We start from the raw sequence: 26,093 nt of genomic DNA, 5'->3' as shown, positions 1-26,093 counted from the left end.
GAAAGAAAAAAAGTATGTTGTTAATAGGCTAGACTGAATTAAATTAAAAATAAATTCTCTGACAAATGTTTTCAGCAAAACCTTGAAGTACCTTGAAGTTAGCAGGGTCCACGCGAAGCATGAAGGCGTGCAGCTCGCTGAGGGTGAGCAGACCCCCCTTGAGATCATCCATCAGCTCGACAGCGCTCAGGACGCCCTTCACCACGGTCAGCCCATGCTTTTTCACCTGAGGTGAGCCGGGGCCCAAGTCTTTCCAATGGGAGAAGTAGGTCTTCGTCTGAGGGTAAACGAACAGAGTCCTGAAACGATTCAAAACAAGAGAGATATATTAGCAGCCTAAGTTATAAAAGTCCGTTCGTGTATGCAGAAACTGCAGTTAAATTACCTGGCCAGAGCCTCGCTGCCAATTTCCTCAGCCCTAGGGGCAACTTTGTCGAAGAAGGTCTTCACCGCCAATTTGTCCTTTGCAGAAAGACTCATGGTGACTAGATTAGTAGTTGACAGGCTGCCAAAAAAACTTACGTAGCTGTGTTTTTTGGCAATGCTTTTTAAAGGAGAGAATGGCATTGCATTTTGAAAGATAAAAAAAGACTCCACCTCCAGAGTATAGAGCAGGGTGGTGGGGGTAAACAAGACAGCTGTATATGAATCAAACTTCATGTATACACTTAATGTATCTATTATTCAAATACTGTCCATTTCAGAGTCCCAAGAAGTCCCAAGGCCTTCATTAAAAACATTATTTGATTCCTCCTGTGAACTGTGGTCTTGACTTTAAACTGGTTGTGACAATGTAGGCTGTGTTTGATGGTACATAAAACTTCTCTTAATTCCTTGCTGTTTTTTGGTATTTTTATTTGAGCTTCATTAAGACATATATTAAGGTTAGGTAACACTTAAACATTCACTATTAACTAGTTGCTTGGGCTATTAGCACGCATATTATTAGCATATGGGCTGTTTATTAGAATACTTAAACCCAATACCTAAACGTAACTACTACAAACAGCTACCATCAATAAGCAGCACATTAGGGAAAACTCCTAGTTGACGTGTTCCCTTATGTAAGTTTAACCGATATTACCTAAAATGCCGACTGCACATGAGTTATGCAAGCCCAGTCTCATGAAAATGCGTATAAATAGTACGCCAAATATAAACTAAAACTCGTGGTATTGATACTCAAAAATTGACTTTGGCGTCCATATGATACGCATGTGTTTGGCGTGCATTTAATACGCATTTTTTGAGTGCATTTCATGCGAAATTTATTGGCGTGGATATGCGCATCTACCCCACAACCCTAAACCTATCCATCACGCAGCATTTGCACGCCAAGGTCAATTTTTGCGTATCAATCCCATGAGTTTTCATTTTTATTTGGCATTTATACACACTTTCATTAGATCGGGTTAAATATGCACACTGTAAAAGAAACCAACTTGCAAGTGTAAAAAAGTAGCCTGAACAAACAATTTTTAGTAATAGGATTCAATTCATTATTTTGTGCGAGCTGAACAAGAATACTCTAAACATGACGCTTTGTTAACCTTACTTAGTCAAGTCATTGTTCACAGCTTGTCCAACTTTCCAAATTGAGTCATCTGAACAAACAGTTATAAGTTGAAAAATATTGTGCAAGTTTCCCAGCATGCATTGCAGCCTAATTTTTTTTTTGTCAGTTTTAAATTTTACTTGCTTAATTTATGCTTGTGCTGTTGTCACAGTCAGTTAGCTGTCATTTGGATCCGAGTTCATATTCTTTTACTTAATTAGCATTTGTTGATCCTCATCAAAGTTTGAGAATGGTGTGGTGAGATATTTGTGCATCTCACATTCACATTGGAATTTAATACATTTGTCTATTAGTGCAAATGTTTGTCCTTATTATTAGGAGGCAGACAATAAAATTAAAACAAAGATAAAAGAATAGTCATCGCAGGGTTTTTTTTTTTTACACTGTAGTCTTTCTTTGCATTTTTTTATGTTTTGTATCCAGGGTCTCTAAGACAACGTTTTTTGAAACTCATATTCATAAAATCAAGAAACATTCACAACATGCTCTAGGATGCTTGAAGCATGTTTCTAGCCGTTAAGAGGGATTTGGGGTTAAGAATGGTGATGGCGCATAGCAGATAAATTACTTATTTTAAGAATGGCAGTGATTTGTGTCCATGGTGCCAATATGGACATTTAATTAATACGACTTCTCAGACTGTATGGGAGTGATAAAACACACAGGCATTAATATTTGACCAAGCTACAATTGTTGTAGAGAAAGGGTGGATTTCAAGTCTTATCTTCTGCAAACATGAACACATTTTTATCAGTAGCCTAACTTTAAAAGTAGGTCCACCCATGCACTAATCTCGATTAAAACGAACCGGTTCAGCGATAGAGAGCTTCTGACTTTCTGCTGAAGCATGCTGCAATTGGCACTTCTGAAAACGCCTGATATTTCGCGATGAACGGTTTATCCCAGGGGCATGTGCTGAAAGCATGAAAAGACATATCTTAAACAACAACAACAATATGGATAACAAAAGCAGTAGCCTACTCTAGTTTCACCTGCAAAATATGAAGGCCTACATTTTAGTCAATATGATTATTGTTCACAGTTAATTTATCATGCATGAATGGAATTATATATGTGGCAAAAAATACAGCGTAATACTATGATTCTGTGTATATAGGCTAATTTAGGTAGACTATAGTCTATATACATTTATAATCTACTTGTCATTCAATGATAAAACCAGTTAGCATTTTCTTTACATAATAATACAATTAAGGAGAATGAATGAATGAATGAATGCCTTTTCTTGGTTACAATGAGGCTTGTTGATCATTGTAATATCTATATGGGGTATGGGGCAATATGTGTAGTATGCACGTTTTGATCTTTCAGAGCGTCCTTCTAAAGTTTTATCAGACATGCATGTAATAGTGATATGCATGGAGCTAGAGAAAATTGCACCTGGCATGTGATGCTTGTTTTCTATTGTGATGTTTTTACTTTTTCTTTCTTTATCAAAATTACATTTTTTAAGTTTGATTCTAAGTAGGTATAAACATAGAGAGAACACAATTATATTTGATTATGTCATATGAAAGTTATTACACTAATATTCAGTGTAATAACCAGCATTGTCCTTGCAGCTTAAATACATTTTTTTTTGTATTCTGAAAGCAAAACAGCTGCTCGTCACTACAATTAATATTAATAAATAGAAACCTGTTGACCCCATTAGCCCCTAAAACCTATTATGATTTTAAAATCACATAAAACTGTGTTGAACATAAACTTAAAGGTGCCAGAACAATAAAAAGGTGATGCGGAACACTAGACCTGACGGGTCGCATCCTTGATTTCGCGGCTAATAATAATTGCTTACTTCAGTATGATTAAACAACGAAAATGAAATGGCAGCATAGTAATTATAGGGGTGGCACCCGGGGTGGCCGATCAGATGTCAGGGGTGTCCAGTGCCACCCTAGACACCCCTCTGGCTCCGCATCTGGTAGCAATAAATATATCTTACATTTACATTTATTCATTTAGTCGTTTAGCAGACGCTTTTATCCAAAGCGACTTAGAAATGAGGACAGTGGAAGCAATCAAAAACAACAAAAAGAGCAATGATATATAAGTGCTATAACAAGTCTCAGTTAGGTTAACACAGTACTCGTAGCAAGGGCTTTTAAATAATATAATAAATAAAAACAAAACAGATAGAATAGAAAAAGAATAGAGCAAGCTAGTGTTAGAGGTCTTATACACACACACACACACACACACATACACATAATTGCATAAAAAATGAAAAGAAAAAAGAATACAAAAAGATTAGAAAGGTGGTTAGATTTTTTAAAATAATAGAATTAGAATAGTGAGTGTTAAAGTTAGAGAGTCAAATAAAGATGGAAGAGATGTGTTTTAAGCCGATTCTTGAAGATGGCTAAGGACTCAGCTGCTCGGATTGAGTTGGGGAGGTCATTCCACCAGGAGGAAACATTTAATTTAAAAGTCCGTAAAAGTGACGAAAGTAAAAGTATCAAGCCACGTTCACTTGCAGAACGCAAGGTTCTAGAGGGCACATACATTAAACATATTTATATTTATATACATGTTCTAGGACTGTCTTCATTGTTGTATTATTGCGCCCTCTGGCGAACAAACAAACAAAGTCTGAACATCGGACACTTTTTCCTTTTTATTTTCTTTCTTCCTTTTCTTTTTTTAATGGCTGCATTGTAGTGTAGGTCTATAATGCGTTCAAATTCAATAAACACTCCATTTCACTCTAAAATCTAAATTTATTTTTTTCCAAAAACGAGGGAAACAGACACATTTAAATGTGAGCACTTTACATAAATGTTCATGGCCAGCACATGTGCCAAAAGATATACAAAGCTGTGAACAGATATTACAAATTTAAAGATATTCAAAGAGTGTTAAATAAAACAAATACAAAACAGTATAAAACGAATAAGGTACTAAACTAGTTATAATAAAGCATGTGTACAAAGTGGGTAAACCAAAACATTCCAATCTATCTTTCAAATGAAACAAAGCTTGTGTTTAAAAAAAAAGCTAAAAACAATTCTATAGTCTTTGCACTAAAACTTTGGAGATGATATATATTATTTTCATTTTGGAAAACATTATACATTCGTCATAGACAATACCAAGCCATTCCCCCACATTCTGAACCCTAAAACCACCAGCGACTGAGCAAAAAGAAACAAAATCAATCGGTGCTCAGTTAACACATGCCAGTACCAATGTGTGCATATCACTAGAAAACATCTGTTCTCATCCAACAAGAAAATTACGTACCTTCATATTTCCTTCACTGGCTATGTTTGATTGCAACTGGCAATATGCAAGAAAACTGAGGGATTAAAAAAAAATGCATTCATTCTTGAAAACCCATTTTATGCTCATCTATAATGTCTTTGGAGAGCCCTTGTTCAAGAAACCTTCAATACAAGTTTTTACATGAACAAAAATGACAAAACCTTGCAGTCCTCCACAAATCAGAGTAAACAAAGTACAATCTCAGGAGACCATAATACTGCACCAGCTGTGAACAAATCTGTGGTGGCAATGCTGTCCATTAGGATAATGAGAACCTGTACAGCCAGATAATTGACACAAACCCACAAATTGAATATAAACACTATCTAAAGCAGGATGACATCTCACAATGTGAATTCATTTAGTAAAAATGCTAAAATATCAGCCTAAGTGTATTACCTGTAAAATATAGCATTACAAATCTCCTAGAAAAGTAACTGCACCACTATGTTTCCCGTTGTAGGGTGGGACCTGCACTGTATAATCAAATATACTGTACTGAAAATCACTATGTAAAGGCTATCAAACATTGTTCTGAAAACAGCTGGTGTGGAAACTCAGAATATGTTTTCTTATTAGACTAATAATACTAAAAACCATGAAAGGACACTTGATTAAAATACTTTTTTTTGTTGTTGTTGTTGTTGTTGTTGTTTACACAACGCTCTTATAAATGTAATAAGTTGCTGTATGACTAATGGGTTGATTTGAATGCTAAATATTGCTGGATTGTTAAAATTAAATGCACTTTGTATAAGGTAACACCTCTTTTACAAATAGACCGCTAGATGAATGATATTGCTGCTACACGCTTGTTGTTAGTCTTATTTGAATCACACCCTTTTTTCTTTGCTACAATGGAAAATGCTAAAAAAGGAACAGAAAACAACATATAAGGACCAATGGTGTCAAGTGCTAATTATTTTAAGAGTGCACATTTTTTATATTTCTAAAAATTTTACTTGCTAACTTGTGGGTATACATGCTGTACACATGTACACAAACACATGAAAACTCACACACAGACCGTGGAATGGACATGGATCATTTCGTTTGCTGGAGGAGGTGGCATCAGATTCATGACATCCGTTTACTTCAGTTCAGAGGAGGGAGGGGAAGATCCCAGAATTGGAGACTTTGGCGACACCTGTGGAAAAGGAGAAACTCGGTGACTCCATTCACAGGGTAGATTAACAGAATACTGGATGTGATAGCGGTTGGCTATTAAGTGATAACAGAGCAAGCACACTCACAGGGGAAGGTGGCTTGGCAAAATTGAGATGTGCATACAGAAGCACGGCAATGTCATTCTGACTGGCCTCTAGTGCTATGGACAGAGCTGTGCTGCCGTCCTGTAAAACAGCAACGGGAGATGTCACAAACCAGAATTAACATTTTCAACGTCAAAGCTAAATTAATGTATAAGACATAAGAACAATCGAATGTAAAGCATGCCAAAACGTGCCAAATTCTTTGAAATGTATTCTTTTTATTCATGGTTTTATAAACTGTTATACTATCAAGTAATAATATATTGTTCTTATAACTTGAATAAAAGTGTTGTGGAATACACATACTATTGTCCTCCTGCATTACCAACACTGTTAAACACTTTAAAGCTGCTTTGACACAATCTGTGTTGTATAAAGCGCTATACTGTACAAATAAAGGTGACTTGACTTGAGTTTTGGTTCCCAATGGCTTCATTTGTTTTCTGATATATATACAATGAAAGTCAATGGGAACTGACACTGTTTGGTTACCAGCTTTTATCAAAATATCTGTGAGTAAATAATTATGCTTATTATAATTGTTTTGCTGAACTATCCCATTTCAATGCAAAACTGGCAAAAACAATTACAATAATAAGAGATAGAGAAGACAGAATTTAGGTGGAAATATGATGGAATCATGCATGCTGAACAAAGAGATAATCACATTATCAGTGAGTGTAGCATCACAGCCCGGCACAGACAGCAGCTGGCGCACAATGTCCACATGTCCGTGCTCACAGGCACACATGAGCGCTGTGGAGCCATCATCATCACGCAGGTTCACCTGAGCGCCACAGGACAGCAGAGCTTTCACCATGTCCCCTCTGCCATGACTGACCGCCAGCATCATTGCCGTCTGCCCTGCCTACAACACACATGCATCAGTACAATACACTGACACATACTGCAGTATAGTGATGGACCAGAAGGGGGCGCACCTGGCTGGCTTTGGCGTTGACGTCGCCCGTGCTGAGCAGCTGTAGGACGGTTTGAAGGTCACTGTCAGAGCTGAAGGCAGCCAGAGCTGTCAACATGATTGCTGTGTAACCAGCCTTGTTCTGCTTGTCAGCATTACAGAGACCTACACAACAAGGACAGCTGATAAGTAAGAGGGACGGATATAGCTCTGTCACAGGCAGAGTAAATAAACCGTACTGACATATTTTTGCCACTACTGTTCAAAGGTTTGGGGCCAGCAAGTGTATTTTTTTATTTTTATTTTTTTAAAGGAATGAATATCTTTTATTCAGCAAAGACGCAAAAAAATTATCAAAAGTGAAAGTAAAAATATTTCTAAAGTTACACAAGATTTCTATTTTAAATAAATGCTGTTCTTTTGACCAAAGAATCCTGAAAAAAATAGTCAAGGTTTCCACAAAAAAAAAAAAAAAAAACATTAAAAAAAATAACCTTCAGCATATTAGAATGATTCCTGAAGAATCATGTGACACTGAATACTGGAGAAATTATGCTGAAAATTCAGCTTTGAAAATATATTAAAATAGAACAGTTGAACAGTTAAAACAGTTGTTTTAAATCATAATAATATTTTACAATATTAAAAGTACTTTGTAATCAAGTAAATGCAGCCTTAGTGGGCAACTTCTTTAATAACATTGAAAAATCATACCAACCCCAAAAGTTAAACAGACTTAAACATAAAATGAAAGATATTAATAATTAAATATATTTTCGACATCCTTTAAGTGTTGAATTCTACTGATTTTCCTTTCCCCACTGAATTCCCTTTTTGCAGTTTTAACAACAGAGATGATGTAATGTGTCAAAGCATGTGCCCAACAGCCTGAAAAAAAGAAGTGTCAGCAGTGAGCATTGCTCAGAGATGTGAGGAGCGTCGCTCACCAGTATCCAGCAGTAGCTTGACTACAGGGAAGTTGGAGTGAGAGACCGTGTAGTGCAGAGCTGTGTTTCCATTGCCGTCAGCTATGTTGATGACAAACTCCAGTAGCTGGGGGGAAATGGAGGCAAAGGTGTCCATGTATGCTTTGACTACTGCAGTGTCAGCAGCCTTATGACAGGACACTTTGAGCCACTCCTGCAGAACCGTGGTGTAGGCTGTCCTCTGTCAACACAAGAAGAGAAGGCAGAAACGGGCTTTCACTACCATCTATTACAATAAATACAACACGCTCATTCACTTGCAGATCATCAATATGACTGAATAGCTCTGTTTTAAATGAGAGTCATTTTTGCAGCACCAAATGATTTGTCTGGATTTTCTCTTTATAAAATATGAGTGGCACTTGTTCTTGCACAAGTTGCCACCACAGTTTTGGAACTGGAACGACATGTGTCTCAGTATTTTCTATGGTGCTGTGGTTTCTATGGTGTTGCTAGGGTATTTTGTGTGGTCGCTATGGTGCTGCTAAAGTATTGAGAGTAGCTGCAAATCAAACCCAACCTCAAGTCTGGTATTCAATTTATATATTCAAGTCTAATGTTTCCACCTATTATTTGGTCTGCCGTATGAAAATTTTAAGAAAATTGTCTGATTAGAAACTGATAAGGGGTATTATTCATGCCTGAGGCACAAATAGTACATGGAAAAGTTTTGGATGGGAAATAACAATACTGGTGCTTGCCTAATTTTTCTATTTTAATAATTTAAATGCGTCAGTGTAACAATGGAAATGACTGATGCAATCAAAGACTCTGCAAATACCCCTATTCTGGTGTCCTATTAATTTATTTACATTTTAATTATCAAAAACTAAGTTAATAAAGTTTAAGCAGTTTAATAATTTATTACTTTTTTATACAATTATAGGGTTATACTGTAAATTCTATTTTTTTTGGAATGTCTGGCTGGATGTTTGTTATTTTCCACATTACAGAACTCATAGGGCCCCATGCAAGTGCACAATCATTTTCTTAGCAAAATAATGATACAATTCACTTTTAAGACAACCTTAAACATATCTTGAAGTTAAGAACTATGCTGACTATCATTTATGTGCATAAGAATGTATCTGATGAACATACTGGATTTTGATGGCTGAATGCATTTGGTTCACTGAGTGCCTTCTGCAAGGTGTGGAGAGCCGCAATGAGGCTGTCACTCAATACCAGTCTGGAAAGAAAGAGAAAATGCTTGTCACTCAGCATCTACAGCCAACTTACATAATCAAAAGTGAATGTCAAAATAGCTTGTGTTACTGATTTGAGTCAACCTACCTGCTTGTTTGTTTGTTAGTGGGGGTGGTGCTTCTATCAGCGGCTGGATCCATGGCGGAGGATATGGCTATGTCCTGTTTTGCTGAGGCTTCAGTAGATTGTGACTGTGTTGCTCCTTGTTGGGTAGTGGGGTGAGTGGTTTTTGATTGGCTAACATCTGGCTGGAGTTTGGCACCGGTGGATTGTGAATGAGTGGTTGGCTGCTGAGCAGTCAGGCCCGACACCTCTGGCTGGATGTTTGAATCGGTGGCTTTGGATTGCTGCACCGAAGTGCTGGTGTATGATAACTGGACAGAGTCTTGTTCAAGAGTGCTTTGAGAGGTACACCCTTGGAAAACACATTTCGCCTCTGTGGATTGAATGATGCCTTCTGGATGAGCCGTGGTGGTCACTGATGATTGGTTTACAGAGTTCTGTATGTCTGCCTCTGCTGCTGGTGATTGGGTGACCTGTTGCTGGGTAGCTGCATCCGAGGCTTGTGATTGGCTGGTGCTTTGCTGTGCTGCAGTGTGATTGGCTGGTGGCTGGGCAGTGCTGTACTGAGGTGTTTGGGCAGCTGCTGTCTCACAGATGGACTGAGGGTTGCAGGAGGCCACCTGAGACTGCTGTGCTGTAGATTCTGGTAGTTTCTCTGTAGCCTCGTGGTATTCACTTGCATCGCTCTCATCTGAACTTTCCGAGCTACTGTCGTCAGAAGATGTCGACTCATACCTGCAGGTCATATTAGTGCTGTCTGAATCTAATGAAATGGATCCCAAATTGATCATCTAAACTAGATATGCAGTTCCTGAAGGAAACACAAGTGTTGCTAAGCAGTAAAATAATAGTTTTGTGCAAATGACAACCAACTTGTATCTTGTTTTCAGTTTATTATCAAATTTCTTAAAAATTATTTATTGTTTCCAAACATTAGTAAATATATAGTAGTTCAATAATACAGTTGTTGAATCAAACATCTGCAACATATCTTATGATTTCATTTATTAACATAATTCTGTATTTACCCTCCATTGACTTCTATGAACTGCAGGTTCTTTTTGGTGTACGGAGAGCCAGGTTCCCCATCAGCCTTTCGTTTCATTATTGACCTCAGGGTGGACTGAGGGGAGGCTGGAGAATACAAACACAGTACACAGTGTAAGAATTACTAGTTGGAATATGTGGAAGACATCTGATTCATTGTTATCACCAGTTACTAAAAGACAACAACGCAAACCTGGTTTTGCTCGATCGATTTGGGTGGCTTCTTCTGCTGATTGCTGGTTAATTTCTCCCTCTTTAAACCGTTGGGAGATGGCAGTCACTTGGCTGCACTTTGTATCCATAGCAGTTGCCTGGTTGGTCACTGGTACTGATTTGGACACTTCACTTTTCAAGACCTCCCGCACCTGCTTAGAGCTTATTGCAATGGGAAGCTCACGCGGCGATTCTGAGGGCAAAAGAGAAACTAAGCACAAATACAAAAATAATTTTAAAGGGATAGTTCATTCAAAAAGGTGGTTTGTTTTTTTTAGTCACCGTAATGTTGGTTTGACTTCAACACAAAAGAAGAAGAAAGTGGAGAGCTGCTATTTTCAACACAATACAAGTGAATAGGAGTATAACTCCAAAAATTCAAAAACAGCATCATAAAAGTTGACCATATGACTTGAGGGCAGTCACATAACACTTCTGTCTACACTGCGATGGATAAGATATGATGTCACTTTCTGTAGCGGCTTTTTTATAAATTCATACATAACAAATAATAATCCAAAATCTAAAAATATGCAATATGTACGTTAAAGTGAGTGAAAGTGAAGTGACATGTGGCCAAGTATGGTGACCCATACTCAGAATTTGTGCTCTGCATTTAAACCATCAAAGTGCACACACAAACACACCATGAACACGGACCCAGAGCAGAACCATATTGCTGTGGCTCCCGGTGAGCAGTTGGGAGTTCGGTTGCCCCTGTACCTTTAAAGTTTGTGTTCAGCAATTCATCTAAAATGTAACGCTGTGACATAACGATCTTCTGGTCTACTGGTCCCATGTCTTCAAATAATAAGACATTGCAGGTCAGATCAGAGTCCATCAAACTTGCATATTCAAACGGGCAATTGCCTCCATTGCCTTTTAGGCAATTGAAACATATTGTGTCTCCCCACAGCACATTTGAATATAAATGTGTTGTATACATGAATATACAAAAGTAGAAGTTGGGTTACAATTAGGAGGATTGGGAGATTTTGGAGTGAGTAATGTCTTCAGTTTCAGTCTGTTGCTCATACAAAGCTAACGTGGTGTCAGAACAATAATTTGGGGGACACTTTCATGGCGGTTCTTCCCCTTTCACCGTTATTGTACAGAGAAAAATCAACATAAATATTCTGCATCCTTTCATATTCCATGGTAAATAGTTCAGGTTTGAAACAACATGTAGGTGAGTAAATAGCAACAGATATACACACCCTCTGCTGCTGGGGACTCTGCAGGTCTTCTGTGGGGTCCTTCTGGTGTAGCCGCAGACTGATTGGGAGATGTGCAGCCCTGGGCTCTTAGCAGCATCCCCACACCCACCACAGTGGGCTGCTCCAGTGTATATACTTGGATCCCCACGGTCCTCTGCTGATGAGGCTGCTGAGTAAAACTGACAACAGTGTGCAGGCCCCCACCAGCCTGACCCGGCTGCTCCTGCCAGCCGAGACTGGTAGCTCTCACCGCATGGTCCACCTGAGGGGAAAGAGCTTGCCTCTCTCTCTGAGCTGCTTCGACTTGCTGCTGAGCACTCTGTAGCTCCTGCATCGTTTTCCTCAGCTGAACTTCTAAAAGCCCCACCTTAGTCTTGAGGGCTTCAGTTTCAGGCAGCAAACCCAAGTCCTCTTCTCGCACTCCTACTCCAACTTGGCGGCACGGCCTTTCTTCCACCTCAGGCCCTACACCGACAGTTCGTACCTCCCGCTTTGCACCAGGACGAGCTCCACCGACAATAACAGTCTCCTCGATTTCACATCCTGAGTCCTGAAGGGAACCCGGAGTGGTAGGTGAAAGACTTCCTGCAGCTCTATTCGCGGCTCCTGTCCCGTTTCCCGTCTCCTCTTCGGGTATGTCGATGTAGAGTTCTCCTCGTGGACGGCTCCGATTGAACCCCAGTGTGTGGCCCAGGAACTTCTGGCTCTTGAGTTGCACGCTAAGCTGCCTCTTCTCCTCCTGAAGCACAGAGATCTTCACTTGCAGCACTGGGATGGTCTTCACCTGCTCCTCCAGCTCCCGGATCTTCCGCAGGGCAACGGCCATTTGCTCCCGTACGTGTTGCAGATGGGCGGGTGTTGGTGAGACAGGTGTGGACAAGCCAGAGCTAATTGGCGTATAGGAGCCACCTCCCTGGGCACGATTGAAGCTGTGGGCACTGGACAGGGAGGTGTTGGAGCCCGCCATACTGCTGTGCATACTGTCCAGGTTTGAGAAACGACGGCCATCCTTCTCCTCCTCCAGCTTCCGGCGAGCATCCAGCAAGGTCTTCTCCACACGTGCCATGCTGAAGCTGGGTCGCTGTGAGCTGTGAAATCCCGGCGCACAGTAGGAGTATGATGAGTGACGGCTATCCATGCTGGTGTTGGAGCACAGCGACTCAGTGGAGGTCCACCAGGAGCCTGTGTAGCCATAGCCACGTGGAAGCGAGCCATAACGTGGGCGCCGCTGCACTGGCACCTTCTTAATAGTGTTGCCCTTTTCAATATCATTGACATACTTGAGGAAGTCCAGGTCCAGACGGTAGCCATAGGGGGTCTCTACTGAGTATGGAGCCTCTGGGTCCTTTCCATGCAAGGAGGGGGGCTCCGGGGGGTTAATCTTCCCTAAGGAGAGAGGAAACGACTTTAAACTGCAGGAAATCTCAGTCTAATCTTGGAATTGGACAACAGGGGAAAGAATAAACTTCAGGCTATGACTAGAACAAGGCTTCACTTTAATACTTAGTCTCTAAAGAGTGGATGAACTGGGTAAAGGATAACAGAAATCACAATATATATATGCATTACAGTATGTGTAGTATCCTAATGCAAGGTGGGATCTTACCTGGAAAACTGGAGTCCATATGAAGCACCTGAGCCATGATTGTCAGTCACCAGCCAATCTCTCCTGAATAAGAGAGATACCATTACTAACCAATTCCAATTTTTCAATTAAAATTATGAGATTTATGGATAGCTACCAAATTTAATCGACAGCGCTTATTCAAAATCTTTAAATCAACAATTGAGCAGCTGTATACAAATATATTCCTCAGACCAGCAGGGGAAAGGGTCAAACGGTACCTTGGCACCGTTAAGTAATGAAATAAGTAGTGACATACACCCAGTGGTTGAAATGTAAAAAACATTCAAGGTGGATGATGGGGTGGGGGGTCTTGCGATTACAAATACGTCTAATTTAACAAATTGTTATTTATCAAAAAATAAGCTTTATTAAATGAACTGGTTTATGAGCTGTTTTCCTTGTGCAGCATGTGTGTCAAATGACCTAAATTATGCTGGTGTGTGCGATATTGGAAAAAAAAAAAAGATGGGGATTTTTGTCGATAACATGATTCATTGAATCCTTCAATCAAACTATTCTTTCAAAATGGTTGATTCAATTAGAAACAAAACAAGTTGTCTTTATGAATGTAGCATTGAATAATTGGCTCACTCGATTCGTTAAAAAAACAGATTCATTTCTGGAAAGATACATCGCAGTGTTGCTATGAGACGCACAACAACTTTGTTTGGAACTATTTAATTTGCAAAACAGGAAAAGACTAAACTAAATGACTAAAAGACTAAATGTGTCTAAAATATAACTCTCTCAATTACCTTCTTGTCTTCCAAACGGCTGTATAAAATGAATTTAACATTTGCGATCATGCACATGTGCTGATTCTTGAGTGATATTACTCAACATCATATAAAGATAAAAAAACAAAAAAAAACACACAGGAGTATTTTTTCTTTCATTATTTGAATAACAGAAGCATTCTAACTGCATTCTAACAGGCTTCATTATGCACTGAATGATTTGGACTCAAGTTTTTTTGTTTCGTTTTTGCAGAGTCACTGATACACTTGATAATCTCAACAAGCATGAATTATAAGAGGCCAGGTGATCATTTCTGAATGAAACCATCCCTCGTCCTCACAATCACACATAGTACAGCACAATAACGTTATGTCACGGGAATATCTATACTCTAATCAAGAAAATATCATACCTTATTACGTTGTTTAAGTTGCGCTTGAAACATTGTGTGCGAAAAATGACTGAGCTTGTTAATGCTGTGCTCTGACTGGCCAATTGCTGTTATTTAGTTTATAAATGATTATACATAGAGAATATTAATGCAGTATTTAATTAGCACAATAAGTTTTACATAATAATACACAGCATTATTAATCTAAAGGGGTGTTTTTACAGAGGGGATGATTTCGGTCTTTTTTTTTCAACAAGAGGGATGCCATCCCCCTCAGTTCGAGCCCTGCATACATCTACTTAAATGTAAACCTATAAATAATTGAGGCACCTGCTGTCCTGTCTAATACTGATCCTAACAGAAAACTGTTGAGCTTTAACTAGTAACCTAACTTTTGATTTGAATGCTGTTATAATGTTGCTTATGAAATGTGTAGAATTAACTCACACTGACTTTAGAACCCAGGCAAACATTTTCAAGTCTTAATTATGGGGGTCAAACTCCCTGTAATTCATTCCCTGCTTTATCCCCTACGAAGTTAGGCTGTACAGTTTCTGTTTGTTTCTAGTTCTCTTGTTTGGAGGAGAGGGGAAAAAGAGGGGAACGTTTTCTGGCAGGCGACAACAAGAGAAAGAGTGTCTAGTTACAGCCTTATTAGGAATCTTCTGAACACGCTCTTTGTGGTTCTCAGAATCAAGATACTGTAAAAAAAAGACAGACACAGGCACTTTTGCTTGGCCTTTCTCTCCCACACTTTTCCATGCGTTCTATCTCCTCTTTTCTCCCTGATTTTTCCTCACTCTGTCAGCTGATGATCAGGAGATAGCAGCTGGCCTCTGTCCGCTCTTTCTTCTTCCGCTCTCTCAGTTGCACATTTCGACTGAAGCAAAGCATTCCATCTTTAAATCAATTAGGCAAAATTAAGCAGCTTTGCTACAACCTTTCTTTTCATCTAGCTCTTGACTTTTAGACTGTTCTCTTTTTCCCCTCAGCATTGCATCTGTCCCAGCTAATGTGCCTTTTTGCCAAAAATTAACTTTCTAGGTCATTAGTTAGAAGTGTGTGTGGGGGGGGGGGGGTATGGGGGGGTTGGGTTGTGCCACGACTCACAAGCTATCTCTGTTCCCGACATTAACAGCATATTAGACCACAGTTAGAGCTGGGTTTGAACTTCACAGACATCTCAAAGAGACTGCTCCAGTCATTTCGGTTCATAATGGGAAATAGCTTCTCCCTTGCTGCCTCACACAAAACTTTCCCCCTTTGTCTAATCTCATGACCCTCTCAGTCTGTTTATGTTCTTGCCTTTTGGAGAAGAAAGTAGGCCATACGGAAACACTGACTGAACTGTTTTGGTATTTTGTAGATCTTAAGCCGACAAAATGAGCTCTCTTGCCCACTATCCATCCTGTGTGCTTTTGCTCGCTTTCTTACACTTGAAATCTCACTGAAATTAACAGGCATCTCAGCTGTTTGTGCGCATTTTTAATATCCTGTTTTATTTATTTTGTATCAAATTAATATTATTGAAGTATCAATACTATTCGGGAATCATATTTTAAGCACAACAAATACACTAGTTTCACTTTTACCATAAATGCTAGAAGCTAATAATGAAGAAAAAAAAAAAAAAGATGGCCATGCAAAACAAGATTTTATTAAAACATGCCGAGCCGCTTAAGTCAACATCATCTTAATTAGTGGGTTTTTTATTCCCCTGCCACAGCCACAGATGAATGTTGAGTACGCATGAGAAGTGTTACTGTGAGCGCTAACACACACATTTGTGTGTGTGAAAACTGGAGCATCAGTGCTGTGAAGAGTGTTGACAGGGGGACGGCTGATGTGCCATAATTAGAGACTCCAGTAAAGGCACACAGCATGACAAAAATCCAGCCTTAACACACAGTCCTGTCTCTCTCACGGTGTCACAAACACCCTTGCTTTCCTTAAACACATCTCTGTCTCTCTTATCTCTGCTCTAATTCCATTATTGTTGTACATATTTAGGCTCATGATTTGAACATACTCTTGTGTGTTAAACTTTACTCCTTTACTCCAATCCTGGTACTGAATTGTTTGTTCCAAGTTTAAATATCAGCTTACTGACTTTTTCAAGCGGCCATAACCTACTTTCCTGTCAACTGATAGATCAGGCAAAAAAGCACTCATATGTACACGCATCTAAAGACCAAAATGTCAAGCTTTCGTTGACCAAGCAACACCTGGCAACCCTTCAAAATAGCCTAGTAACTGACCAAATATTTGTGATTATATAACAGTTTAATAATAATAGTTATTATTATTATTATTTCTTTATTGTGATTATTAATAATATTATTATTAAATAAATATATTAAACTAAATAAGATCAATTACTATCATAATAATAATATTTTACTCCACATAAAAAAAATTAACTGCTCAGACGTAAAATAAAATGTCACGTTTAGCTCCGAAATGCGCTGTACATATATTTCATTTAATCACAGTCTTTGAGATTTGAAAATCACACTTAGCATATCACAATTTGGATTTTATTTCAATTAATGGTCCAGCCCTAGTATATAGAGCAACATGCTAAAATACTCAAAACACACTTTAAACCACTTACAACACCTTAGCAACCACACAGCAATACCCTGGAAACCAATCACACAGTGCTACTCACAGTAAATTATGAAACCTAGTTTCCTGACTCTTGTCGTTTTAGCGCGGTGTCTTATGCTCCCGAACAATCCCCTTCTCCAGGCCACCACGCACGTCCACCCTGAACAGGGCTGCATCGGCCTCTACTGTGCAAAGGCATGCGTGCATGTGTGACGGTGACCTTCCTCGCTCTTTGTCTGCTCGTAAACAGTGTCCCATTGAGATGACAGTGAACAGAGCACAGTGTGCCCCCTCCCCAGCAGCAGACCTTTGACCAGCAGAGCCAGTCTGTACAATCCTCCAGTAGGAATGCTTTGCCATAAACCCATGCCCCTCTCTCTGTACCTCTTGCCCAACTTCCCCTTGCTTTACATTCCAGAGCAGCGGAAGTTGACATCTTCTGCCTCCAGGGTGTCCTACACCCACCGCCACATTATTAAGATTAGCAATCTTAAGGGAAGTCTAATATCGGCCTGCTCAGTAGGAGTAAATTCACCATGCTTGAGGAGCCGGGAAAACTGAATTCCTCAAAGCTAGTTTCATATTATGAAAACATGTCAAGGAAAATGTCTGGTCATTAGTTTCCCGCAGGCGAGCTTTCTGAGGAACGGATAAACATTAAGGGGTGTTTAGTTTTGATGATGATTTTCAAAGGTCTCTTTATCACTGTGTGAAACTCAAGGTCTGTTTTAAACAAGCAGCTTCATTTCTTCTTGGCTATGATGTGGAATTTGGGATGCTTTATCTAAAAACAAGGAATAAAATGACTCCTTAAACTCAAGAGAACCACTTGAGTAATTTGTATCGTGTCTGAAGGTAGCAGTCAGAGTTAAATAACTCCCTGTGCTGCAATGACAGTATCTCTTCCCCGACCTCCTCGCTCTCCTCTTTCGCTTCTTTCAACTCTCTTATGAGTGCCACCAAAATCCTAAAGGGGTGGGTGAATTATTTACAGAACTGCTCAATTATGACTAACATTGGCAGATTCTTTATATGATTTGGGTTGCACCCTTCATTTTAGACGTTTGCCGTCATCTCAAGAACCAGAGAAGCCACTCCTCATGACCGTTGATCCCAAACAGACTCTTCTGTGAGAGACTAATTTGTCTTGGCTCTCCATCATCATTTCTAACCACCACAACACACCCTTCATCTCCCTCAACCACAACAACATGTTACTTGGCAAATCGTCCCAAGCCTGGGAAAGCTCTGTGCTGTGAGCAATGTTTTTTTTGGTCCGGAGTTCTAACTGAGTCATCCACCTAAACTCAGAGAGACAGACACACCCCTGCCGGACCCCAGACGGCATCCAGAAAGATTGCAGAACATCGTGGACCTTCACATACACTGACTCCTACACCTCAAAGACTTCCTCAAGAGCAGGGTTCAAGAGACATTGTGGTTAAAAATCTGCAAGACCGGAAAATTATCCTCTTAATCTCATACAGAATTTCATTTCTGGTCACCTAAATTTACGATCCAACATTGTGAGGAACCAAGTTCTTCTCAAGCTCAACATCCCGTATATGCATTTCTGCAGTCTTAGTGGTGAATTGATATGATTTTATGGAGCAACAATGTCAAAGTGGGAACATCAGGTTACATTGTTCCAACACTTTTGTCATGCCAGTTCCTAGAGGGAGAAAGAAACAGAGCTTTATACAGGAGTTACAGCCAAATCACAAAGAGCCATTCATTCAGTCTCCAACTCCACAGCTGGTTCTAATATAGAGCTGGGAGGAGCACAGGGAAGAGAGAGCATGAGAGAGAGAGAGAGAGAGAGAGAGAGAGAGAGAGAGAGAGAGAGAGAGAGAGAGCATGAGAGAGAAAGAAAGAGAGAGAGACTGCCTTTAAAACACACGTAATGCTTCTCATTTGCCCACTGCTGAGAAAGTCCCATTCTTTCTGGAAAACAAATAGAGTATCTTTTAAACTTTTTTAAAAGATATATTCATTAGTGGTTTATGAGTAAATTTGTAGTGAGATAATAGCGTTAATGTTTTGATGACTTAAAATGACACAACAAAGGTAAAGCATAGTTAAAAAAAAAATTAGATTCGAAATCTAATTTGAATTTCCAATAAACAGAACGTTTTAGGGTTAAAGGAATTTAAACAAGACACATTGATATAAAATAGACATTTTATGTGCAGCTTGAGTGCTGTTTTCAGTAAAGCAAAGTGGAGAAACCAAAAAGTCACTGTTAACTTTCAAGTGAACTTTTTCCTCATAATGGGATGATGATCTACACTACTGTGAAAAAGTTATGACTGATAAGATTTTTTAAAACCTTTATTTTATGTCTCAGTATGCTTACCAAGGCTGCATTTATTTAAGAAATACAGTAACAACAGTGATATTGTTAAATATTATTACAAGATCCTTTAGAAACCATTCTAATATGCTTATTTGCTTACCGTTTATCTTTGTTGAAAACAATTGTGCTACTCCATATTTTTGTAGAACCTGAGATGCATTTTTTTTCAGGATTCTTTGATGAATAGAAAGTTTAAAAACAGCATTCATTTGATCACCTTCCAACCACACGTGAAACAACACACTGTCAAGCATGTACTCAACATAAGTTCATAACCTCTAGACAGATAAAAAAATAAAAAAAAAAGTGTAAGTGACGTGACATTCAGCCAAGTATGGTGACCCATACTCAGAATTCGTGCTCTGCATTTAACCCATGCAAAGTGCACACACACAGCAGTGAACACACACACACACACTGTGAACACACACCCAAAGCATTGGGCAGCCATTTATTCTGCGTCGCCTGAGGAGCAGTTGGGGGTTCGATGCCTTGCTCAAGTGCTCCTAAGTTGTGTTATTGCCAGCCCGGGACTCGAACCCACAACCCTAGGGTTAGGAGTCATACTCTCTAACCACTAGGCCACAACTTCCAGATGTGGATAATACTGTGCTCTAAACTACATTTTTAAAACAAGTGTACACATGTGTATGTACAGTGCATGAGTTCAGGTTCAGAAAGAGTTACAGGAAAGGGAGCTACAGTTCCCCAAAGACCCTGAAAGTAGTTGGTCACTTCCTCCCAGCCAAGACGAAGGGGAGACTTCAAAATCAAGGAGGGAGAGAAAAACAGAAATGGTAAGAGAAAAAATGCAACAAATTCAGCAGGAAGGAGAGCCAAAAGACAATGGGTGTAGGTCCAGGATGGACACCAGGAGAGGTTAAACAGCAAAGGGTGATATTCAAATGGATACGTCTAGAACAGAAATACTTTTGGCAGCTTTCAGAATAAGAAACTCAGCGTGAGTCATTACAAATGCCAAATGCTGTATAAAAAATAATAATAAAAAAAATTATAAAAAGCACACCAGGACTAGATGAGGCTTAAGGAACTTAAACTTATGATATAAAAAATTCTGCAAACAGTTTAAAAGGTCTCAGCTGCCCCCATTGTGACCGTATTTAGTGCATTCCTCTAAGCACTCAAGAAAACACACTGTGCCTTGTCTTTGAACTATGAAAGTTTGAAAACTCGTAAGGCCCCAAGAATGATAACTATAAAGATAAATTTATTAGCATCCACACCAACAGACGATAATGTTCTGTTTATTAACAAGAGCATAATGGAGTTTTATTGTCTGCCACTTTAAGTCCTCGGGCTCTGATTGGCTGTTAAAGTTTTTATCATTTATCAGCTGAAATAAAAAAACATGGAAAAATAAAATCAGCTGTTCTGAAAGTGCTTTCAAATAAGGAATTGGTTGAAAGGGCAAAAAAAAGACAACACAGATTCACACATTTCTAAAGGTAATTATTAAAAACACCTCTGTAAATTGGTTCCAGGGGAAAAATTCAAATATTACCCCTTATCTTGAATTTGGGAGGCATTTTTGGTGCCATTTTGCCCCTGTAAATTTCTGATCCCGAGTATGGCGAAACTGTTCTGGGAGGAATACTTCTCCATTGGTGGTCCAAAGTTGTAATTGTGCGACCAGATCTGGTTGATAACAGGCAAAACTCTTGAGCTCAGTTCTTTCCGATTTGTGGACAGTCTGGGGACATTTCGGCTGGGTTACGTGTTACGTAACAAACGTGCTAAGTTCGTAAATATAGACTTGCAAATTTCCAACCAGGACCTTATAGAGAATTATGACTGACGCTGGAAACTGTCCGCGTGTCCTGCACAAACAGAGCTGTTTTTTACATTAGGGAGTGGTATATGGAGAAAACGATGGCATGCAGAGAAACACCAAGGCCTGAAGCCAAAGCTCAAGGCCCAGGGAGGGGCCTCTCTCTGCTCACGTTACCGCTGGAGCAGGAGCAGAACAAACACATGCTGCGTCGCCATTGGTCATTGTGCTTACCTCCAGCAGGAAACGGCCTGCGGGGTGGAGCCGGGCAACAGGAATCACCACAGACATCCAAATTTATCCGTCCAAAAAAGAACTAACGGCAAATTCCTGCGAGAACCGGGATTATGGGTGATGAATGGCAGGGAATATAAATGCTTAGAAGAAGAAAGAAAGAAACAAAAGAGACATGTTGTAAGTGTAGTGTCACGCAGCAGTGATAAGGTCATGAGTATGTAAGGGGTGACGATTCATCACTGCGGTCGGGGCAGCTGTGGCGGGGAGACTTAGTGGTTAGTCAGACTCTGCTCACTAATGTAAACAAGATTTTTCTCGGGGAACATTCACAGGTTCTTTGTTTCCAGGTTCCAGACCTCTAATGTGGAAACCAAAACTTTTCCAGAGGGCAACTATCGCACATCCTGACAGAACTGAATAGAGTGTTACGATAGAATGACAGCTGTGCATTGAAGTTTGCGCAGAACCTTTGCTAAAGACTTCACTGAGCATTTCTGGGTTAGACGAGCTCGGCAGGCACAGCACACACCCCAGAACACATGTCCCACACATGCAGCAGACAAACAGAGAGACACACCTTCACTCTGGGGACTCCAGTCTGTTCTAAAATTTCCATTCTCCCCTTCAGATTAATGTCTCCTCCGGATTAGAAGCGTTCTTTACTTTCTGTTGGGCCAAAAAAAACGACATACACTGCACAGTGGTCAGATTTTAAACTAATATAGACTTCTAAATTGGTAAATGTATGCATTAAATGGTTAAATATGCTGACCTATGCCTTTTAATACTTTTAGTCAGTCTGCATTTTCAGTAACAGCATTAGAGGAATTAGTACTTACCCTTCTATTACTATTTAACTGAAGTTATGGCTGGTTAATCAAATATGAGAACACTAATGCTCGCTGGTTACTGACATTTTTGCAAAAACTTGTTTTTGTTTGTTTGTTTGTTGTTTTTGTTTTTTTGGAGTGTACTACCAAAACGATTTGTTCTGTACTGTTTGTTTGGTGGATGTGCATTGTATTGTTCTGAATGCATAATTTTACCGGAGATATTTGTGATTAATTTGATTGTAATTCTCACTCGCCTTTTTAGGAACTGGCCATGAACAACACATGAAGCTTACCCTACAGTGCTATTGTTTCTGTTGATTAATTAGCGCTGTTACTGTCAAATAAACAAATTAACATACAAGCATGTGGTAACAGCAAGCCCTCATACTTTTCAACAGCAATGAGACTTAACTGATTTTATCCTTGCGTGATGTTCAGTTTCAAGGGAACTAACAGGCTGTTGAACCAAAAAATATCTAATTGGATATAAAGTAATTATAGCTGAATGAACAGAATTATACTGATTGTTTGCGTGCTTGATTATTGTTGGCATTGTCAAAGATGAATTGAACTAGTGCTGTCAAATGATTAATCGTGATTAATCGCATCCAAAATAAAAGTTTTTGTTTACATAGTGTGTGTTTATATACTGTGTATATTTATGAAGTATAAATATAAGTACACACACATGCATGTACATATGTAAGAAAATATTTTAAGTTTATATATTAAATATATTTAGGCCTATATATAATATTATAAATAATATACATTTTGTGAATATAAATATATACATGTAAATATTTTCTAAATATATGCTGTATGTGTGTGCATTTATATATATATATATATATATATATATATATATATATACACACACAAAATAAATATGTGTACATACAAGTAAAACAACAACAACAACAAAAAAAAAAACTTTTATGTTTTGGATGGGATTAATCGTGTGACTAAACTGAACATCACATTTAAAGTGACAGACAGTTTTACACACCTATCAAGCAGAATAATGCCTGCTGCCAAGCCATAAAACTGCTGAGAATCAGACCAAATGCTGCCCACTGTCACACCGGTCCACATCGCCCATAGGACGCTCAGGAGAAATAATGCTTCAGTATATCAGGAACATTTTCTGGGAAAAAAAACCTCAGTAAAAAACTACAAAGTCACAAATGAGAAGACATATAATAAGCTATAAAGGCTATAAAATGAATTTGGAGAGCCATCACTGGTGTCTAAAAGCTCAGCTGAGATCACTTAAGAGCAGAAATGTGTGAGAAACTGGAGTCTTTAGATTAGGAAATCAATCGGTGAAAGTGTCAATACTATAAAAAAAGAAGCCACTGAGATACAGATGCCATTTGTGTTTTTTCTTTCGTGTGGGGGGTTGAGGTCGTGAGAGGACGTCAATCATCAAGTGACACCCTGAGAAACACCAACAATTAAAGGAAATTAAAAGCGCTCATTTCATTAGTCTTGCAAACAACATTTAGACGCCCAGAGTGCGCTCCACGTTACAAATGGGGTTTATAACCGAGCATTCCAGCGCGAGGAATTCCACGGCGTCACCCCTCGCGCCAAACGACGCGCATTCCTGTGCCGCGCGTCTCTCTGCGCACTGTGAGCGCGTCCTGTGATCACTTTACAACTTTCACTAGCTGTTTGTCAGTCCGACAGTTGAGAAAGAATGAAAATAACCCCCAAAACAAAACAAAAAAGTCGCGTGGCGTGACTAAAATAATATAGTAAAAAAAAAAACGACATTAGGCTATTATAAGTTTCGTAAGATTACTGAGCTAAATATTTGGTAATCGCTCTTTTTTTTCACACGTTCTCCATTTCAAGAGGTGTTTCACAATCAGTAAAATGCTAATTTTTTAAACCAGACATTAAAGCGCACGTGTGAAACCCAACCAAACCAAGGCCTGTGAATTCAAAACCACTGCAGCGAAGTGATGAACATCTGGAAGTCATGAAAAACTCTCCCCACCCTCTCCCCAGAGTCACAGCAGTCACGGGGCTTTTATTTAATGAAGCATTTACCCCAAGCCACCTTCAGCACTCATTTACCCATCATCTCCGTCGAGTCTATTCAAATCTATCATTTACAAAAGCAGTAGATTACGATAAACTCATAAAAGGCGCTTTATGACCTGATTTGACTATAACAAAAAGGCGCGCGCCCGCAAATGAACCCAGACTTCATTCTTATTAACACTTAAAATTATATATATATATATATATATATATATATATATATATATATATATATATATATATATATATATATATATATATATATATATATATATATAAATCAGCTGATAATATTCCTAATGAATTAAATATAATTCCACACTCGTGTGTCTGAACTCTCAGGATCACACTGTTAAGGCATTGTGCGCGCTTCCCATAAAAGATGCTTTTCCATATGCCTAATGTATTTCAACCAATAAAAGAGTATTGGATTTTAAATAAATGCAACATTAACACTAGAATTGAGTCATTTAATATCAATAAGTCCGTTTTAAATGGTGAATCCCCATCGTAGTAGCCTACCGTTACTTTGAAACTCGTAGTAAAATCGAGCAGCACAAAGACTGAAGCATCACAGCCATGAAAGCAAACGGAAAAACCACAGTGTACGCGTATACTGTATTACTGTATGTTTTCCCCCGTTAAAAGCACAAGGTTAAGCAGAAAGCATGTGTGTTTTGTCACCTACCCCCTTTCCAGTGCCCTCAGTCGATAAGGCCAGCGTCTCTCTGACAGAGACAAAAACACCGCAGCCAAGCCAAGAAGCGAACCCCTCCCTCTGCTCTTAAAGAGCCAACACATGAGTCCACTCTTCCTTTAATCCCATTATCCTCATCAAATATTTGCTTTTCTTATTTTCACTTGAACAATCCTTGCAATGTAGAGTAATTGGTTCAGTAACGCGAGAAACAGCACGTGTCCTCTTAATTATTTGAATGCTACAGACGTTCAGGAAACATCGAAAATCATTCAGTAGTATTAAATTCAGCTTTAATGCTGTCATACTGAATTACTGTATTGCAATTTGATAACGCTGATGATGTGCTGCTAGGGACATGACGTCATTTGCGCAGTTCAGACCGATCTATGGTGATGACGAGGACATCCGTCATCCATATGGACTGTTAAGAGCCATTATGATAATATTAATTTATTATTAGGTTGCAGATGGACAGGCGCGCTTTTCTTTGTCTTCTTACATATAATTTTTAACACGTTGGCCATGGAGGAGTTTTGAGAAGCAGAGAATCAAGCTGTGGGGAGATTAATAAGAGCAGCATGTGAAAAGAGGGTTCTAAGTAAATTTTAATATATTAATATTTTTTAAATATCTTAAAATATTATTTTAAATGTATTTACTATATAGAGACTGAATATTTTGTTAATATTTTATTAATAATATAAATACACATTTAATATTTACATTGACTAGGTGGGTCTGTATCAGTATTTTATTATATTGATATTTTTACTACATTATAATGAACATTGTAAATATTTTTTATTTATTATTAATATAAATAATACACATTTATTTATTTACATTTAATGTGTCTATATCTATACATAGCGACTTAAAGATTTTAATATATTCATATTTAAAAAAATATGATTTACAATATAGATAATTATACTGTAAAATAATACACATTTGTTTACATTATGTGTGTGCGCATC

At 38.7% G+C, this 26,093-nt stretch overlaps 2 protein-coding genes across 5 annotated transcripts in view; both read right to left on the bottom strand.

The window, feature by feature from the left end:
* LOC132149435 (hemoglobin subunit alpha-1-like) overlaps positions 1 to 544 on the bottom strand; it is an 86,215-nt gene extending 85,671 nt beyond the window's left edge. The window contains exons 1-2 of the mRNA XM_059558678.1: positions 386 to 544; positions 92 to 299 (exon numbers count right to left, since the gene is read on the bottom strand). Of these exons, the coding sequence (XP_059414661.1) occupies positions 92 to 299; positions 386 to 480 (303 nt within the window). The 5' untranslated portion in view covers positions 481 to 544. The remainder of the gene's footprint in view (positions 1 to 91; positions 300 to 385) is intronic.
* Positions 545 to 4,297: 3,753 nt separating this feature from the next.
* Positions 4,298 to 25,197, bottom strand: LOC132149424 (KN motif and ankyrin repeat domain-containing protein 2-like). Of its 4 annotated transcripts, none has more exons than XM_059558647.1 (12): positions 25,105 to 25,197; positions 13,390 to 13,452; positions 11,784 to 13,169; positions 10,547 to 10,759; positions 10,335 to 10,440; positions 9,331 to 10,041; positions 9,139 to 9,226; positions 7,999 to 8,218; positions 7,074 to 7,216; positions 6,800 to 7,000; positions 6,115 to 6,213; positions 4,298 to 6,008 (listed from the first exon to the last, which is right to left on the bottom strand). In XM_059558647.1, the coding sequence occupies exons 2-12, from the start codon at positions 13,424 to 13,426 to the stop codon at positions 5,952 to 5,954; spliced, it is 3,261 nt and encodes a 1,086-aa protein (XP_059414630.1). In that variant the 5' UTR covers positions 13,427 to 13,452; positions 25,105 to 25,197; the 3' UTR covers positions 4,298 to 5,951. The 4 variants fall into 4 exon arrangements, with proteins under 4 accessions (XP_059414630.1, XP_059414632.1, XP_059414634.1 ...); XM_059558649.1 differs by lacking the exon at positions 25,105 to 25,197 and adding an exon at positions 24,939 to 25,012; XM_059558651.1 differs by lacking the exon at positions 25,105 to 25,197 and adding an exon at positions 22,109 to 22,199.
* Positions 25,198 to 26,093: the final 896 nt, after the last annotated feature.

Source organism: Carassius carassius, chromosome 9, assembly GCF_963082965.1.
Source record: "Carassius carassius chromosome 9, fCarCar2.1, whole genome shotgun sequence".
Lineage (NCBI taxonomy): Eukaryota > Metazoa > Chordata > Actinopteri > Cypriniformes > Cyprinidae > Carassius > Carassius carassius.
This window is presented reverse-complemented; position numbering and strand designations above follow the sequence as displayed.

Coding starts and splice junctions, on each gene's coding strand:
- LOC132149424 (XM_059558647.1), bottom strand. CDS start 13,426: ATGGCTCAGGTGCTTCATATGGACTCCAGTTTTCCAG. Junction 9,227..9,330: donor ACTAACAAACAAACAAGCAG/GTAGGTTGACTC, acceptor CTTTCTTTCCAG/ACTGGTATTGAGTGACAGCC. Junction 7,217..7,998: donor CAAGCTACTGCTGGATACTG/GTGAGCGACGCT, acceptor CTTGTTGTGTAG/GTCTCTGTAATGCTGACAAG.